Genomic DNA, 19,277 nt, shown 5'->3' on the forward strand with positions numbered 1-19,277 from the left:
AACCTGCCACTCCCCCAAGACCATATGTTAGGCATACTGGCTTTCTTGCAGGGGTTGAAAGACTTTAGCAGAGAAATACTGGCCAAACTGGTTTAAGGCACATCCTCCCCCAGCTCCATCATAAAATTCAAAGAGACCCATTCCTGGTCGGGGTAAACATGAATGCTTCTCACTAATGTAACACTAAATTACAAATAAAGACACACAAAATATTTATCAACTTATATGCAAAATCTTACATTATAACACATGCAAAATATGGTATCACAACATTGGATAAATTCTAAAAAGAACATATCTTTCAATGAATGTTAGCGATAGTTATGGGAAAATAATCATCGCTGGGGAACTCTTTTCTTATTTTAGCTTGGCTTCAACTTTTGTTTTGCGTATTGGGCATTTACACTCGCTTTAGGTGAGCTGTTACTTCTAATTGTTTCCTCGCATTAATCTGATTCTCAACTTTTTTTTTTTGGCAGTCATATTTGTGACTGCCCCAATGAGTAATCACCTCTTCTTGATCCTCCTTTTGTTTGGTATTCATAACTTTTGCAATATTAGATTTTGCTTTTCATTTTGTATTCTTCTAATATATACTTTCAATTTTTTGGATATTTGTAAATACTGTGCACTTTGTCGATTTAGTAAATTAAGATAAATATGTCATTTAAGAGGTGGCATGGTGGCGCAGTGGTAGAGCTGCTGCCTCATAGTAAGTAGACCTGAGTTCGCATCCCATGTCCTCCCTGTCTGGAGTTTGCATGTTTATATTTATGTTTAGGTTTAGGTTTCTTTATTTAGTCATGTTTACACAAGAAAACATGAAATTTGCCTTCCCAGTTGCATCTAATAACAGACAGAACAGACAGAATGAAATAAAACAGACAAATAGAAATAAGAAAGGTTACGGTAAGGCAGTTAGATAATACATATTTACACCCAAAAAAAAAAAAATTACAGGATATATATCAAAACCTTATACATTATCTCCGATATTTCTTATTGAAAAATCGTATGGCACTAGGAAGAAAGGAGTTTCTGGAGCGATTTGTGTGGGTTTTCAAAGCAACTATCCTTCCTGGTTTACTGAAGTTTAGTTCTACATGTAATGGATGGCTGTCATCAGTTGAGATGATTTCCAGTTTCTTTAACATTGCCCTCTGACACACACTAGTCAAATCATCTACATCAGCCCCAATAACTTTAGCTGCATACTTCGTAATCTGCTGGAGCTTTTTTGAGTTTTGGTTTGTCAGACTATTAAACCAGGCAATGAAACTGAAAGTGATCACAGACTGGATCATACTGCGATAGAAGGACAACATGAGGTCCTTGTCTACTTTAAATAGTTTGAGTTTATGGAGGAGAAATAAGCGCTGGTTGCATTTAGAAAATAATTTTTTTGTATTTGTATTCCAGTTAAGATTGTTATCTAGGTAAGTTCCTAAGTATTTATATTCATTCACTATTTCTACCTCCTCTCCCAGAACTACAATAGGTGAACAGATTTCTGTCTCTTAAAATCAAATATCATTTCTTTGGTTTTTTTTACATTCAGACTGAGAGAGTTTTTATTGCACCAGTTTACCATACAGTCCACTTGATTTAGATAGTGGCTTTCATCCTCCCCAGATATGCATCCTATGATCATGGTGTCATCCGCATACTTAATAATGGAGCAGTGGTCATTGTTCTGTCTCAGGTCACTTGTGTACAGAGTAAACAGTAATGGTGATGAGACACACCCCTGTGGACTTCCTGTGTTTGAATGAATGACTATTGAAAAAGTGTCCTGAACTTTAACTGTCTGTGAATGATTTAAAAGAAAGTTCTGAATCCATAGTGTGATAAATGGGTTTACATTCATACTGTTCAATTTCCCAATCAGTATATGAGGCTGTATAGTATTGAATGCTGAAGAAAAATCCAAAAATAGTGCTCTGACATATGAACCAGGCTGATCAAGAAAGGTGTAGATTTTATGTAAGATAACAAGCAGAGCATCTTCCACACTTCTGTTTGCACAATAAGCAAATTGATTGTTGTCTTGAAAAGACTTTGTCTCTGTCATTAAAATGTTTTTCACCCAATGTTCAAAGCATTTCATTGGAATAGATGTATGTGCCACTGGTCTATAGTCGTTTAAACAGCTTCTCCCCATGTTCTCCCCGTGTCTGCATGGGTTTCCTTCACAGTCCAATGACATATAAGTTAGGTGGACTGGAGACACTAATTTGGCCCACGTGTACTGATGTCCATGTCCAGGGTTTGTTCCTGCGTTTGTGTCCAGTGGTAACTGGGATAGGCTCTGGTACCCCCTGTGACCCCATTCAGGACAAAGTGGGCCAGAAAACGACTGACTGACTTCATTTAAGACTCTGCTATTTTGGGCCAGGTGTTTGGAAGTTCCCCCTCTCCCTGTTGTGATTGTTGGTATTTAAACTTTCTCAACTATCTTTAACCACTAAAAATCAGTTATACATATGATATTTATTAACTGCTTGGAGGCTTTATTCAAAAGTTATTAATTTTTCATGTCAGTTTTCAACAGCAGTTTTGTTTTGGTTTTGGGCACCACTGTTATCTGAATTTGTGTCACCCTTTGCCAAAGGGATTCCAATGGACTGTGTGGTGGTGACGTCACTAGCACAGCCATATAAAGGTGACTTCATGTAGCCCTAACTGTCATAACTGCCTTGTTTTGTATGAGTATTTTGACTCAATTCTTTTACTACATTATATTCATTTTTGGAATATACTATTTTCACGTCAATTTAAAAAAATGTACCTTACTTCCGTTTAGTTTCTTTACTTACGCGTTTTTCGCCAATATAAATATGGCAGCAATCGTATCACACGTCATCTCTCGGTTGGATAAAACGTGTGCGTCCATTTCTAGTGTAATCGGCTTGTGTAACAAGAAGGCCCAAATGTCAACTCCTCTTTTTTCATCCTTGCCTCTGATTACCAAGTTTCGGTTGCCTTATTGTCCATCTCTTGGTCTTTCTTCTTTAAGCACTTTCTGCTAAACGCTGCCATCTCCTGGTTACTTTTGAGCTAGTAAATATCCTTTGACACCTACATGATGTAACGATGAGTCATCTGAGGTTCAATTTAACTAGTGATTACGTACATTTCTTTTGTGACTCCTGGCATTATTTTTCTAATCTAATTTCTTTCAACTCTGGTTTATGATTGGTGTTACGGTTTTTGTCGTCTCTCTTTCTAACTCCTAGTATCGACCTACATTTATGTTTCTTGACCACATTTTGTTTTCCTCTCCCGGTCCTTTCAGGTTAGATGTTCCTTTTTAGCCTTCTGGGTTTTGCCCTCCTTTTTGTTATTTTTTAGGCCATTTTGAAAGTGTAGGCCCCAGGCCTTCTTGGTAGTGTTCTGTAATTTTTTTAGACCTGAAGCACAACACACATTCTGTGCAATTACATTCCAAGAGTTGTTTCAATGCATACTTTTTATTATGTGTAGATCCTCTTTTTTATTTTGCTTCTACTTTACACTCTCTGCTTCATAAACGTATTGTGCACAAACTCTTCCACTTTTTCACTGACAGCTTCAATGTCCGCTTCACAAACTTCATGTTCCCTATTTTCTGCCCCACTCAGGGAGTCCATTAAAGGTTTATGGGAAACAGGCAATGGATTTAAAGAGTGAATCTGCTGGAGCTGATCAAGTGGACAACTGCTTAATTCTTTAACCATTAAGGACCGTAAAACATCAGGGGCAAACTTTGCATAGTGAGCCGTAGAAGAAATCACAACGGGACAAGTTCCATCCTGTAAACGATCAGCGACAGTTTTGGCCACAGCCGTGTGAGGATCAAGGATGTATCCAGTTTTGGTAAAAACTGAATGGATTGTTGCGAAACAGTCATTTTCCGAACACCAACCTGCTGAGCAATTTTCATGAATGCTTTCCAAGACAGGTTTTGGCACGATAAAGTGGTTCTGATTCAACAATTGGGAATATAAATCCTGCACCAGCTGCCAATCACCTTTTGAAATAAGATGTATAAATCGTTCAAGATTGGAAGACTTCAATATATCGATGGCAGGGGAAGCCGAGATGTGAAGCTTTCTGTTTCTCAGATCGAACACCCCAGTGTTCATGAAATCTGTAAGTACGTTGTTCTGATTGGAGGCGCAGATAAACTTCCGGATAGGAATTCCCATTTGCTTTACATATATAGCAGACAAAAAATTCCCAAAATTTCCTGTAGGAATGCAGACATCAATGGGATCTCCAAGCGATATGACACCTTGATCAATTAGGTCCAGGTAGGCAGAGCAATGATAGACTATTTGTGGAAGCAACCGGGCCCAGTTGATAGAGTTGGCCGTGCTGAGGGACACGCCGTATTCCGTAGCCAGGAAGCCATTGAATGCAGGATTAGAGAATAGATGTTTGATTGCCCTTTGGCAAAAATCAAAATCTGAGTTGACACCCACTGCTTTCACATTTTCTTGCCTATAACTGGTTATTTGTTTTTTCTGGATAGGACTTATGCCATTTTCAGGAAATAATACCAGAACAGCAATCCGTTGTTTATCAGCATTGCAAAGCATGCTAAATCCATCAAGGACTGCGCTTCCCGTATCTCCAGATGTGGCAACGAGGATTAAATAATTACAAGTTTGTGGAATGCTGTAGGCAAATATTTGAGGCATAAGTTGTAAAGCCATGTCCTTGAAGGAAGCAGTAGGACCATGAAAGAGCTCTTGAACATATTGATCATCAACCAGATGCCTTATAGGTGCAACCTTACTGCAATTAAAATTATTTCCGTACGCCTTCTCCACCATTTTTATCAGCTGAACAGGGTTCACATCAACAGGGTGTATGCATTTCTCAAGCAAAACCTGTGCTCTTTCAGGAAAAGACATGCCAATCAGCCTTTGCCACTCCCCTGCAGAGAGTCGTGGGTGATCTTTTGAAGGAACGTATAGCCCACCATCAGGTGCCAGACCTTCAACTGTGACATCACAGAAATACGTTTGGGGTATTTCTGAAGGGGCACTTCTAGTGGAAACAAACGTCTCACATTCAAAATATCGCCTCAGTTCTTTCAAGATCTTTTCACACACGTCTTCTGCCGTGTCACCGGTACCACAGAGCACACGTAGGTCAAACCACTGTCTGTAAAACTGTTGACGGTAACGAAGAATGTCTCTAATGGAGCAATCTGAGGTTTGTCCAACAATCCTATCAACTTTCATCTTCTCCATTCTCCTCATGATGTCTTCATTGTCCACATCGAGGTATACCACTATTCCGTTGCGCTTCATGTGTTGCATGCTCACTGGGTGCAAAGGGTTGGATCCAGACATAGAAATGACACAACCAAACGAGCTGAAGTTCAAAAGAACCTTGCCTTCCTCCTCCAAAAATCTTTCCCCGCCAACCTCTGAGAGTTTCTGTGAAACAGGCATGTCCCAGGTCTTCTCTAGAACATCGTCATCCACATCAATGAAAGGCAATCCCAGTTTCTGCCCAATAATTCTACCTGCTGTAGTTTTGCCTGCGCCAGGGGGGCCGATTATCAAAAGGTTCTTTTCTCCAATGTGTGAGGCCAGCTTTGAGAAAGATGCTTTGCTGAAGGTGGATGTTATAATATTTATGCAACATCTGCTGAACAGTCGTCTTCTGAAGTGAAGTACTTTAGTAACAGATTGGCTTAAAACGGGAATCATTCTGATCAGCATATGGTGACTACCTGCAATCAAACCATTAAAATGAGAAACAATTACTTTCATTATATAGATTTATTTTGAAAAGTACTTAATAGATCTGTGAACTCTACCATTAACATGGGTCTCCACTTTTAGCTAGAACATCTTGTCTGTGAATGAACTTAATGACAGAACACTGACTTCAGGTCACCATTTAACGCCACTGTCCCTGAACAGTTGTTAACTAAACTTCTACAAACTGAACTGAATGCCCCCACCTGTAAATGGATTTACATGGAAACAGCACGTTTGGATAGACTCCTAACTCTTAGACTGCCCTTCAGGGCCATGTCCTTTCCCTCTACTCTATTCCCTGTACACCAGTGACTGTAGATCCTCTGACCCTTCAAGTACAAATTCAGGAGTGATTTCCCTAGACTTTCTTGTATACTCAGATCTGGGGATGGATATTTGAAGAGTAAACCACAAGAAAATGATTATATTTTATTACTATGTACAATAAAGAGCCATCAACAACAAATCAAATCAAATTAATAATATATTGAACAATTATTATAACAGTAAAGTTGAATAAATCGGACTCTGCAACTACATGAATAAAAGGTAAAGTACCACTACTGGCTAGCAGAAATAGCCAAGAAGTTGACAGAAATCTACGTTTTGTACCTAATACTTGTATGCAAAATTTGGTTGACCTAAGTGAAAGTGTACTCAAGTTATCGTGTTTACACACACACACACACGCACACGCACACACACACAGATAGACACACAGACATAATTCTAAAAATTGTATTTTCAGACTCAGGGAGGTCCTATCTAGGGAATCCCGGACATTTTTCATTCCCAGGAATGAAACTGCTGTAATTCCTGGGAAAACGGGAACGGCCAGGCTCGCATATATAGCTTGTAAAAGTGTAAAAATCAATCAAGAAATAACAGAGTTATAGTTGAAAATAATTAAGGTGGCGCCATTGCTGCAGCTTGCACTTCATCAGACAACAGCTTTGAACAGCAACTTGAAATTGCAATGCGTCAGTCTGTTGCATCCGCATTATCTGTGCCAAGAAACTTGCCATCACAGAATGATGACAAGAAACTGGATGCATCAGTAAAAGCTGAAATGGCGGTGTTTCAGCGCAACGGCAAGCGCAGGCGTTGTTTAGAACAAGTGTATCAGTATCTGATGATTGTGCCGCCTACTTCAATGGAGGCACAGCGTGCTTTCTCAGCGGCTGGCGTACTTCTGCATGAAGGTGCACTCTCGCATGGATGACCGCACGCTGGACACGTTAATAATAATAATAATAATTCATTACATTTATATAGCGCTTTTCTCAGTACTCAAAACGATATCCACACAGGGAGGAACCAGGAAGCAAACCCACACTCTTCCACAGTCTCCTTACTGCAAAGCAGCAGCACTATCATTGCGCCACCTGTGAGGACGTTGTGCTATCTATGCTCTTATTACTGCAACTAAAGATACATGTACAGTAAACCCTCGTTTATCACAGTTAATCCGTTCCAGACTCTACTGCGATAAATGAATTTCCGCCAAGTAGGATTCTTTATTTATAAATCGAGTATTTTCGCAGTTAGCGCATAGAAAACCTGTTTACAGCCTTCTAAATACATTTTTTAACATTATTAGAGCCCTCTAGACATGAAATAACACCCTTTAGTCAAAAGTTTAAACTGTGCTCCATGACAAGACAGAGATGACAGTTCCGTCTCACAATTAAAAGAATGCAAACATATCTTCCTCCTCAAAGGAGTGCGCGTCAGGAGCAGAGAATGTCAGAGAGAGAGAGAAAAGCAAACAATCAAAAATCAACAGGGCTGTTGGAGCTTTCAAGTATGCGAAGCACCGCGGGACAAAGCAGCAGCAATGAAGGGAGCAATGTGAAGGTAGTCTTTCAGCGTTTTTTAGAGGAGCATCCGTATCCTCTAGGCCAGTGTGCGAACAGCCCCTCTGCTCACAACCCCTCCGTCAGGAGCAGAGAATGTCAGAGAGAGTGAGAGAGAGAGAGAAAAGCAAACAATCAAAAATCAATACCTGCTGTTCGGGCTTTCAAGTATGCGAAGCACCTCGTGGGAAGCATATCGTATATCATTGAGGAGTTTTATTTAATATGTAATACGTGCTCTGGTTGGGTAGCTTCTCAGCCATCTGCCAATAGCGTCCCATGTATGAAATCAACTGGGCAAACCAACTGAGGAAGCATGTACCATAAATTAAAGGACTCATTGTCCGCAGAAATCCACGAACCAGCAAAAAATCCGTGATATATATTTAGATATGCTTACATTTAAAATCCGCAATGGAGTGAAGCCGCGAAAGTCGAAGTGCGATATAGCGAGGGATCACTGTACTTCTATGACAGCACGAACCGCTTGTAGATAAGGTTAGTCTTTTATTTGTGTCAACATATTGCAGTAGTTTTATTAAAAATAAGTGTTGGTTGTTCTAAAACCATTCACATGTGAGATGCCCGGGAGCCCAGGATTCCCGGGAATGAAATGCGGGATTCCCGAATTCCCAGGAATGGATTCCCTAGTCCTATCTATCTATCTATCTATCTATCTATCTATCTATCTATCTATCTATCTATTATATAGTGACTTTTTCTATCTATCACATAGTGCCTTTCCTATCTATCTACTGTATCTATCTACCTAATGTGAATTTACCCTTTCTCATCTCCATCCCCATACTTGTGCTTTTCAATCACTCTTTCTTGAAGTTAAAAGGGGCCACATGCATAAAGCCATGCGTAGAATTCACACTAGCTAAGTTTCCATCCAGTTTTTTGCGACGTTTTGTTATCGACAAACAGAATATATGTAAAAAAAATGTGCGAAATTTGCTGTCTCCAGCCTGTTTCCATCAAACTGGCTTTTTATCGATAAAATGGTGTGCGTGATGACGTCATCCCCCCCCCCCAAAACGAACTGTCGCATAACTTTTGTTGTATCGCGAAAAAAATCTGCCCTTGAGCCGTTTTCATACATAATTTTGTGTATGTCGCAAATTATCTACCTTTTGTTTTCCACGTTACACCCCCTCCACTAAACAAAGAAACAAAGAAATGGAGAGATTATTCAGACAGTTTTTTGAAATTTGCCAGCTTACTGTTATTTCAGTTTCACAAATAATTGGAATTGTACATAATATCCGAAGACGACAGCAGAATGAAGCAGTTGCTTGTCTGATAGCCCTAGAGCTCAAAGAAAGTACCCCAGTGCGACGAAACCCACGGGTATGGGAGAGACGACGGAATAAGACCTTCTGGGAGGAGGTGGTGGAGAGACACTTAACAGAAAATCTCTGGCTGCAACATTTTATAATGACACGGCCGACGTTTGAGATGTTGTGTGGATTCATCAGTCCTGATGTTGCGCCCATCACAGGTTGCCACCGACCACCGGTTCCAACCCAAAAGCGGATTGCCATCGCCCTTTACAAGCTGGCAACCTGCGCCGAGTATAGAGTAGTTGGAGAATCTTTCGGGGTTAGTAAAACTACCGTCCATCGATGTGTATATGCTGTGTGCACCGCTATTAAAGAAAAATTAATGCAGCGTTATATCAGACTTCCGACTGTAGCGGAGGCCAATGAAATTGCATACCGCAATTCCTTGGTGCATCTTGTGCCACAGATTTACGGTGCGCTGGATGGCACGCATGTGCCTATTCTTCCCCCGACGGAAGGCTACCGCGATTACATTAATCGCAAAGGGTGGCCATCTATTGTTCTCCAGGCCCTTGTTGATGACAGGTGCATGATATGAGACATTTGCGTTGGCACTCCTGGAAGTGCCCATGATGCAGCTGTGTTTGCAGCATCGGATCTGTACAGGTGAGCCTACCTTTCAACATCCCTTCACAGTGCAATAACAACTGAATTAACCTGCTTCCCTTAAGGTTTTTAATTAAAACTGAAATTTGAATTAATACAAAATAACGACGTTTAATCAAAAAAAAAACTCTCTTCATCAGACCATGCGAACCGCTCCGCCATTCTCGTTTTGATTGCACATGATGAAAATGTGACACATTTATTTGCGTTAAAGCCCTTTTTTCCGACAAAAACTGTTTCCAATGTAGTTTTTGTGATATCTGAAGTATCGATATGAAATTTATGCGCTAAAGTTAAACGGAAAAATGTTATGTCGACATGTACAACATTTTATCGATAATTAGCATTTCCATCAGCTATATCGGTAAAAAAATTTGAAGCGCTAAATATTTTTTCGCAAAAACTCCTTGGATGGAAACCTGGCTACTAAAACATGGCGTAGGGACAAAAGCGGAAATGTTGGTACGCACAAAAAACCCAGATGCATAAATCTGTGCGTTCACCAGCTTCCACGTTCTTCCGCTCCATAAATCCCAGTCAGCATGAAAAGTAACGCACGTGCACGTGCCTGCTGCCACTCCCCAACTCCTCCCAGAATTACGCATCTTTGAATATGCAAATCAATATAAATAGCCCTTAATCTCAGCGATCTGTGAAAAGGCAATGGCAAAAGCACAGGGGAAAATAGAAGAATTTCAGCGAATACCAAGTGGAGGCAAGGTAAAACGTACAATTTGTTGGTTTAAACATTGGTATAAACAAAAAAAGGAAGTTGATCTAGTGACATATAGTGTCGGAGAAACTCGAAAGCTCAAGTTCACAAAGTCGCACAGTGCCTGAAATAAAAAAGAAATGGTCAGATATCAAAGTCACAGTGAAAAGGACGAGTTGTAGCCCATTATCTGAGTGTTATATGAAATCTTATTAGGGTACAGAGAAAAGAAAAAAAAAATAGGGACACAGTTGGGAAAAAGCTTGAAATATTAACTTTAATCTTGAAATTTCCACTTTTAATCACGTAGTTTATTTTGTCATTAAAGTAGACCATCATAAACTTCATCTTAAAATAGTTTAATTTACTAGTTTCACGAATGCCATCGTAACTAAAGTAGCACATGAAATACTTTTTTTTGTATGTGTTCTTTTATGTGCTCTATGTGTGCAAATCACTACGTGCTTCTTAAACGGGCTTTCCCTTCCTCCAACTGGACACAGAATACATTACATTCATGATATTACCACTCTCTGAATAATTTAAATACTGAGATATATACTTGATATCATTTTCATGATGATAGGAGTTAAAGCATGTTATTAAACATGGGAACACGGTGGCGCAGTGATAGTGATGAGCTGGCGCCCTGTCCAGAGATTGTGCCTGCCTCACACAAGATGCTTGCTGCACTGTGCGCAACCTTGGATGAAATAATTTATTGCAGCAGTACTGTCTCTTTCAAACATAGTAACCCCCATTCCTGTCCTTCCTTTTCTTTCTCCAAGTAACCAATCGCCACACAATCAGCTCTGTAACAGATGTTAAGCCATCTGTAAGCTGAGAAAGCAGACTCTTCAAAACTTTTAAGGAACATTGAAATATGTACATGTTTAATTATTCTATCCATCTATCCTTCCAGTGTCATGCCAGCCCCAAGAATACAGCGCGAGGCAGGAACAATCCATGAATGGAGCGCTAGCTCCTTGCTAGCACTGCGACACCGTGTCCTCACATGTTTAATTATTAACAATATAGATTATTTAAATGAAGTTAAAGTTTTATCTGTATAATAAACATATTTGGCTGAATTTCATCTTAAAAATGATATCATCATCATATGTAAATACGCACTTTATGAAGTGGCTCAGGTTGTGCAATATTATAACTGTATTGCAAGTTTACAGTGAGGTAATTGTACTTATAAGTACAGACAGTTCTACAAGGAGCACTTGATGGACTGATTGAGTGTGTTTAGAGTTCTTGGGATGAAACTGTTTCTGAACCGCGAGGTCCATACAGGAAAGGCTCTGAAGCATTTGTCATATGAGAGCAGTTCAATAGACAGCATGGCTAAGGCAGCGTCTGCTTGATGCTGTATACCGATAATTCTCTTTCCAATCAGCTGCTGTAGATCTGTGATTCCCCATTCAGATACAGTGATAGAAACACTCCGAGTGGTGCAGTGAGAGTAATATGGAAAAAGATGATCCAATGTGGCAACCCCTAATGGGAGCAGCTGAAACAAGAAGAAGAAGGTGCAGTGACAGTAACAACACTAAAGCAGCTATGGTATTTGGAATAGTTTGGCCATTCTGTGGACCATTATACTGTTACAGGTTAATTACAATCAGATGCCTTAAACTAATAAATAATATCCGGTTAATTTCAGTGTATATGATAAAGCCGCGTCAGGGATGTGAATCTAAAAAAGAAAGGGAAACCACACTGGGACTAAAGCACTGCTTTGACGCTGGGTGCCGCCAGTTTGCAAAACCAAGCGGAGAACTTGCGTACACCAGGGTTTGAGCTACCATGAAAATGTGCATGGCTTTACAGCAAGTTTAGGTTTTATACATCGCGATTTGAGCGTGGAAACGGGAGTACGCAACATTTTTGTGCGTACGCACCATTTATACATGAGGCCCCTGGTGTGTTCTTTTGTATTCATTGTGTAAGTTATCCCGCCATACTGGCTCCCCAACAAGTTGGCCCTTCCACTATCAGGTGCATTTATACAACAATCAACTTAAACCCCAGCCAGGCGATGTCCACTGAACAAATTCCGTAACTTCAAAAAAAATGTTGGCTGCACCAGGAATGATTTAGGGCTGTCATATTAAAGGGGGTGAATATTTATGCGATCAATTATTTTGTGTTATATATTTGTCATTAATTTGGACCATTTTGCAGATATCTGTGATTACCTCGACATTTAAATAGCATCAAACAAAGCCAAATTAAATCCACTTAGATAGATAGATAGATAGATAGATAGATAGATAGATAGATAGATAGATAGATAGATAGATAGATAGATAGATAGATAGATAGATAGATAGATAGATAGATAGATAGATAGATAGATAGATAGATAGATAGATACTTTATTAATCCCAAGGGGAAATTCACATACTCCAGCAGCACCTTACTGATACAAAAAAACAATATTAAATTAAAGATTGATAGTAATGCAGGTAAAAACAGACAATAACTTTATATAATGTTAACGTTTACCGCCCCCCCCCCCCCCCCGGGTGGAACTGAAGAGTCGCATAGTTTGGGGGAGGAACGATCTTCTCAGTCTGTCAGTGGAGCAGGACGGTGACAGCAGGCTGTCGCTGAAGCTGCTCCTCTGTCTAGAGATGACACTGTTTAGTGGATGCAGTGGATTTTCCATAATTGATAGGAGTCTGCTGAGCGCCCGTCGCTCTGCCACAGATGTCAAACTGTCTAGCTCCATGCCAACAACAGAGACTGCCTTCCTCACCAGTTTGTCCAGGCGTGAGGCGTCTTTCTTCTTAATGCTGCCTCCCCAGCACACCACCGCATAGAAGAGGGCGCTCGCCACAACCATCTGATAGAACATCTGCAGCATCTTATTGCAGATGTTGAAGGACGCCAGCCTTCTAAGGAAGTATACTCGGCTCTGTCCTTTCTTACACAGAGCATCAGTATTGGCAGTCCAGTCTAATTTATCATCCAGCTGCACTCCCAGGTATTTATAGGTCTGCACCCTCTGCACACAGTCACCTCTGATGATCACGGGGTCCATGAGGGGTCTGGGCCTCCTAAAATCCACCACCAGCTCCTTGGTTTTGCTGGTGTTGTTGTATAACAAAAAGATGTGACACTTCGATGAGGGCGAATAATCTTTACAGACGTTGTTTCAAATACAAACTAAACTATCCGCTAAAATGGAAAATAATCAAAATTGTGAGATTTTTTACAAGTATTCCCACCCTTTGTAGATATAAAGCTAACTGAGATCAATGATTTTGTGTTTTTATATTTGTACATTAGTCTATTTTGCAAAGATCTATTGTAACTTTGACATTAAAGAATATTTTTTTATGTCCAAAAAGCAACTGAGATTCAATGTTGTATAACAAGAAAATGTGAAAACTTCCAAGAGGGTGAATGCTTTTTATAGGCACTGCATTTACGAAGCAGATTTATTGCAAAGATGTTTAGGAAAACTGATTGCCAAAATAGAATCTAAAATGATTTGATATTCATATTCATATATTTTGCAAGCACAGCACAAGCACTCAAGCCTTTTCTTTCAAATATGATTCATTTTCATTTTGTCTCCATTCTAGCAATGCATCAAGGTTACGGGTTAAATTGCAGTTTAATGTGGTCATAATCCTGTAAATCACAGTGTGGTCTCTCCTTTACTCTGCTTTGTCTGTTGTGACAAGGTCAGAACCATTCATACAAGGAGCTAATTATAAGCTTGGGGGCTCACAAAGACGGCCAAATTGCATTAAAGTGGCTGGATTTTCAGATAACTCTCTGGGGCACTGACTAAGACAAATACGCCAGTCGCCACCGTTAATGTTTCATTGGAATTCTTACAAATGAAAATGTTTTCACGTCTAAAAAATTCCCATTTATTTTATTCCGCAGATACTGTATATGATTTGAAGAATTTCAAAACTATCTTAAGATGTGCCTCCCCCCCCTATAATCCCTGAGGCGCTTCCAGTTCTTTCCACATTCAATACACGCTGCTAAAACTGCCTGAAGAATCCCAATTACGGCTCACCAGTGACTGATGTCCAAACCAGGGTTGCTGATTTGTTCACTTTTGAATGTCATCTGCTCTCTTGAAGAACAAAATTCCATGACTGTTCATGGATGCGGAGAGGTGCAGACAGTACAAATGAGAACATCTTGGCCTACAATGCTCACCTGCACCATCTGCTGGGCTAAACTGACCACAACACTTACTATGCTTATTTGGTAGTGAGGAAGGTTAACATTAACGCAGAAAATGGCTGATGAGATGCTCAAATGCCAGGACAGATTATGTACAGTACTGGTCAACCTCAGTTTTCCAATTTTTCTTCAAATTTAATCAGCTGAAATACAATGAATGACATGGAATGGTGATAAGGTAGGCAATAAACTGCCAGAGGTTTACGTTTAAAGTGTATGTTAACAAAAAGTGAAAAAAAGAAAATTTCACAGTACTACAAATGGGTCTTCTTCAGGGAACAACTAATAGGCTCCAACCTACAGATGTTCGGCAGCAATTAAAGTACATGAAGATTTACAAATTGAAGCAAACAATTTGTACAGGTGTTCCAACTTCTGCTCATTACTGTCTGTCTTAAAGCAGAGTTGGAACAGACTGTTACACTACACCCTCTGAAGTACTACTTTGACAATATTCCAGTGATAATGGCAAGAAAACGGCAACAAACAAATGAAATGAGACAGAGCGTTATTGCCCCTAGAAGTGTGGGCCTTTCATTTAGACAAATTGAAAAAAAAATCCAAGTTTCAGTGAGTACAGTAGTGTCCTACAGGGCAATTGGAAACTGGAAGAAACTCTGATAGGAAGAGATCTGGCAGAGCCAAAGTCACCATCCAACCAGAAGGCAAGTTTCTGAGGGTCACCAGCTGGCGTGATCACAGGCGCCTCACAGCACAACTTCAAGCACACCAAGTTGAAAGAAGCAAGTGTCAGGAGACTTTGTGCTGCAGGTTTGACAGGGTGAGGGGCAGGAAGAAAGCCATTTCTTAAAAGACAAAAAAGGGCCTTGAAATACCGGCTGATCAAGCTAATATTTCCATCCATCTGGGATGAACATTAAGATAGTTCCATCCATCCATTATCCAACCCGCTATATCCTAACTACAGGGTCATGGAGGTTTGCTGGAGCCAATCCCAGCCAACACAGAGCGCAAGGCAGGAAACAAACCCCGGGCAGGGTGCCAGCCCACCACAGGGCACACACACACCCACACACCAAGCATACACATGGGACAATTTAGGATCGCCAATACACCTAACCTGCATGTCTCTGGACTGTGGGAGGAAACCCACGCAGACAAAAAAAAAATGTTAAAATGAGTTTTTCTCTAAAACAGAGTTCATTCTAAATGAATTTGACCTATATATAATTTTATTTCCATATTTTTGTACAGTATATGCTTTATAGCAGGGGTTCCCAACTCTGATTCTGGAGAGCCACAAGTGGCTACAGGTTTTCATTCTAACCCTTTTCTTAATTAGTGACCTGTTTCTGCTGCTAACTAAATTTTTTTGAATTGATTTTACTTTATTTGCTCTTGAAGACTCAGACCCTTTAATTGTTAAATAGTTAAATAGCAGCCAAACAATAACAAGATACAAAATCAGCCCAAACATGACCAGCAAACTGTGTCCATCTCACAAAATCTGAAAATGAAGGTCTCAGGAATGTTGATCTGCTCAGGTCCAAAATACATTTTACCAGAGCTTAATGTGATGTATCAGCGTGTGCTCCTAACCTCTCTCTCTCTATTTCTTAGAAAAGAGAAAATCAACAATTACAGAAATGTCTGCTATTGCACAGTGAGAGCAACAACAAGTCATGGAATTAAAGAACGGGTTTAGTTAACAACAAGACTCGGTGCCTGATGAAGCAACTAGTTGGAGTTTGAGGCCCTGACTTAGTTGGTCTTCTGTTGGCTCCCTCACTTCACATTTCATTTCTGTTTGGGTGCCATTTAAGGAAAGAAATGAAGCAATTCAGGGGAACAAATCTTAAAAAAAAAATAAATAAAACATTAAAATGAAAGGAAAAGGAGTTAATGAGCATCAAAAGCTAGTCACTAATTAAGAAAAGGGTTAGAATGAAAACCAACAGACACTGTGGCCCTCCAGGACCAGAGCTGGGGATCCCTGTTATAGATCATATACAAAAATATGGAGAAGAAAATCATATACAGGTCGGAGTTGGGGACCCCTGCTCTATAGGACTGAAAGACTCAGGTTTTTGCCCACCTACATGATGTTCAGTGTTTAGAGTGGACTCACAGATTAACTATCCATCCATCCATCCATTTTCCAACCCACTGAATCCAAACACAGGGTCACGGGGGTCTGCTGGAGCCAATCCCAGCCAACACAGGGCACACGGCAGGAACCAATCCCGGGCAGGGTGCCAACCCACCGCAGGACACACACAAACACACCCACACACAAACACACACTATGGCCAATTTAGAATCGCCAATCCACCTAACCAGCATGTCTTTGGACTGTGGGAGGAAACCCATGCAGACACGGGGAGAACACGCAAACTCCACGCAGGGAGGGCCCGGGAAGCGAACCTGGGTCCCCAGGTCTCCCAACTGCAAGGCAGCAGCACTACCCACTGCGCCACCGTGCCGCCCCACAGATTAACTAATACTTGCCAAATCCCCAGAAGTATTAGTACGCCTTACCTAATTTATATTTATCCATATTACTTTTTACATATTAAAACGTGTGAGCCTTGTATTGTAGGAAAATAGAACTTAATTAAGCCGAGTCATAAAAATGCAAATTACAGCCTGATAAATGTACAATAATTACAGAACGCTCCTTTGACATTTCAGCAGAAATGATGCTATCTTCCTTGAAAGCAAAAGATAGCTTGCTCTATTTTCAGACAGTTATTGCAGAATAATAGAGCTAGTAAATAAAAAATAAAGATGATCCTTCACATTAGCTTTACAGAGCTGTTCTATTAATAATGAACAAACTACCATATACCTTCTTTATCATGGAAACCTGCCTAACAGACAAAATATGATACATCACCGGACTGCTTATACAATACAAAATCAATATTCTAAATGTTAGTCATGATGGACTTTAAAATGTATCATCATCCATTTAAATGTTGATATGGCTCTGTGCCACACATTCTTAATGTGTTCTTATCTATACATAAAAAAATTGAAAGTTTGTGTCTGTCTGTCACGCGATTACCCACAAACCACTGGGGCTAGAACCTTCATCTTGATCTTAGTCAGAAGTTTACGAGGTTGGCAAGTGCTGGTGAAGTAAAAAAACAAATATGTCCACCTTCACAAAGTTATCGGGTTTTGGGTCTTTCCTCCAGGTAACCGATTAAGAACGTGAGATGGCAGAAAGAGAAAAAAACAGCAGCAACATCTGCTGGCCGTGCAATTGCTAGACCGAGTGAACTCATAAAAACACACATGCATGCCCTCACACTTGGGCCAACCTCACAATGCCAGTTCACTTAAGCTGCATGTCTTTGTACTGTGGGAGGAATCCATAGCAACATAGATGCAGGGAGAGCATGCAAGCTCTTCACAGTAAGCACCCACTCCTTGTCGTGAGGCAGCACTGCCACTAGCATGTTATGCTGACCACAAACCAGGGTTGGACTGGCCATTAGGGCATTTGGGCAATGCCTGGTGGTCTGCAGACTCTGGTCTGGTCATGGGCTGGCCGTTTCATGAAATAAATTATATGTACTGGTTACTGTTTGACATTAAAATTAATTTTCTAAACTACTAAACATTATAGTGCATCCGGAAAGTATTCACAGCGCATCACTTTTTCCACATTTTGTTATGTTACAGCCTTATTCCAAAATGGATTAAATTCATTTTTTTCCTCAGAATTCTACACACAACACCCCATAATGACAACGTGAAAAAAGTTTACTTGAGATTTTTGAAAATTTATTAAAAATAAAAAACTGAGAAATCCCATGTCCATAAGTATTCACAGCCTTTGCTCAATACTTTGTCGATGCACCTTTGGCAGCAATTACAGCCTCAAGTCTTTTTGAATATGATGCCGCAAGCTTGGCACACCTATCCTTGGCCAGTTTGGCCCATTCCTCTTTGCAGCACCTCTCAAGCTCCATCAGGTTGGATGGGAAGCGTCGGTGCACAGCCATTTTAAGATCTCTCCAGAGATGTTCAATCGGATTCAAGTCTGGGCTCTGGCTGGGCCACTCAAGGACATTCACAGAGTTGTCCTGAAGCCACTCCTTTGATATCTTGGCTGTGTGCTTAGGGTCGTTGTCCTGCTGAAAGATGAACCGTCGCCCCAGTCTGAGGTCAAGAGCGCTCTGGAGCAGGTTTTCATCCAAGATGTCTCTGTACATTGCTGCAGTCATCTTTCCCTTTATCCTGACTAGTCTCCCAGTCCCTGCCGCTGAAAAACATCCCCACAGCATGATGCTGCCACCACCATGCTTCACAGTAGGGATGGTATTGGCCTGGTGATGAGCGGTGCCTGGTTTCCTCCAAACGTGACGCCTGGCATTCACACCGAAGAGTTCAATCTTTGTCTCATCAGAACAGAGAATTTTCTTTCTCATGGTCTGAGAGTCCTTCAGGTGCCTTTTGGCAAACTCCAGGCAGGCTGCCATGTGCCTTTTACTAAGGAGTGGCTTCCGTCTGGCCACTCTACCATACAGGCCTGATTGGTGGATTGCTGCAGAGACGGTTGTCCTTCTGGAAGGTTCTCCTCTCTCCACAGAGGACCTCTGGAGCTCTGACAGAGTGACCATCGGGTTCTTGGTCACCTCCCTGACTAAGGCCATTCTCCCCCGATCGCTCAGTTTAGATGGCCGGCCAGCTCTAGGAAGAGTCCTGGTGGTTTTGAACTTCTTCCACTTATGGATGATGGAGGCCACTGTGCTCATTGGGACCTTCAAAGCAGCAGAAATTTTTCTGTAACCTTCCCCAGATT

General features: G+C 40.7%; 1 protein-coding gene across 1 annotated transcript in view; it reads right to left on the reverse strand.

The window, feature by feature from the left end:
- Positions 1-379: 379 nt before the first annotated feature.
- LOC114653835 (threonine synthase-like 1) overlaps positions 380-19,277 on the reverse strand; it is a 39,883-nt gene continuing 20,985 nt past the window's right edge. The window contains exon 2 of the mRNA XM_028804384.2: positions 380-5,728. Within this exon, the coding sequence (XP_028660217.1) occupies positions 3,510-5,717 (2,208 nt within the window). The 5' untranslated portion in view covers positions 5,718-5,728 and the 3' untranslated portion in view covers positions 380-3,509. The remainder of the gene's footprint in view (positions 5,729-19,277) is intronic.

This window comes from Erpetoichthys calabaricus, chromosome 6, assembly GCF_900747795.2.
Source record: "Erpetoichthys calabaricus chromosome 6, fErpCal1.3, whole genome shotgun sequence".
Classification (NCBI taxonomy): domain Eukaryota; kingdom Metazoa; phylum Chordata; class Cladistia; order Polypteriformes; family Polypteridae; genus Erpetoichthys; species Erpetoichthys calabaricus.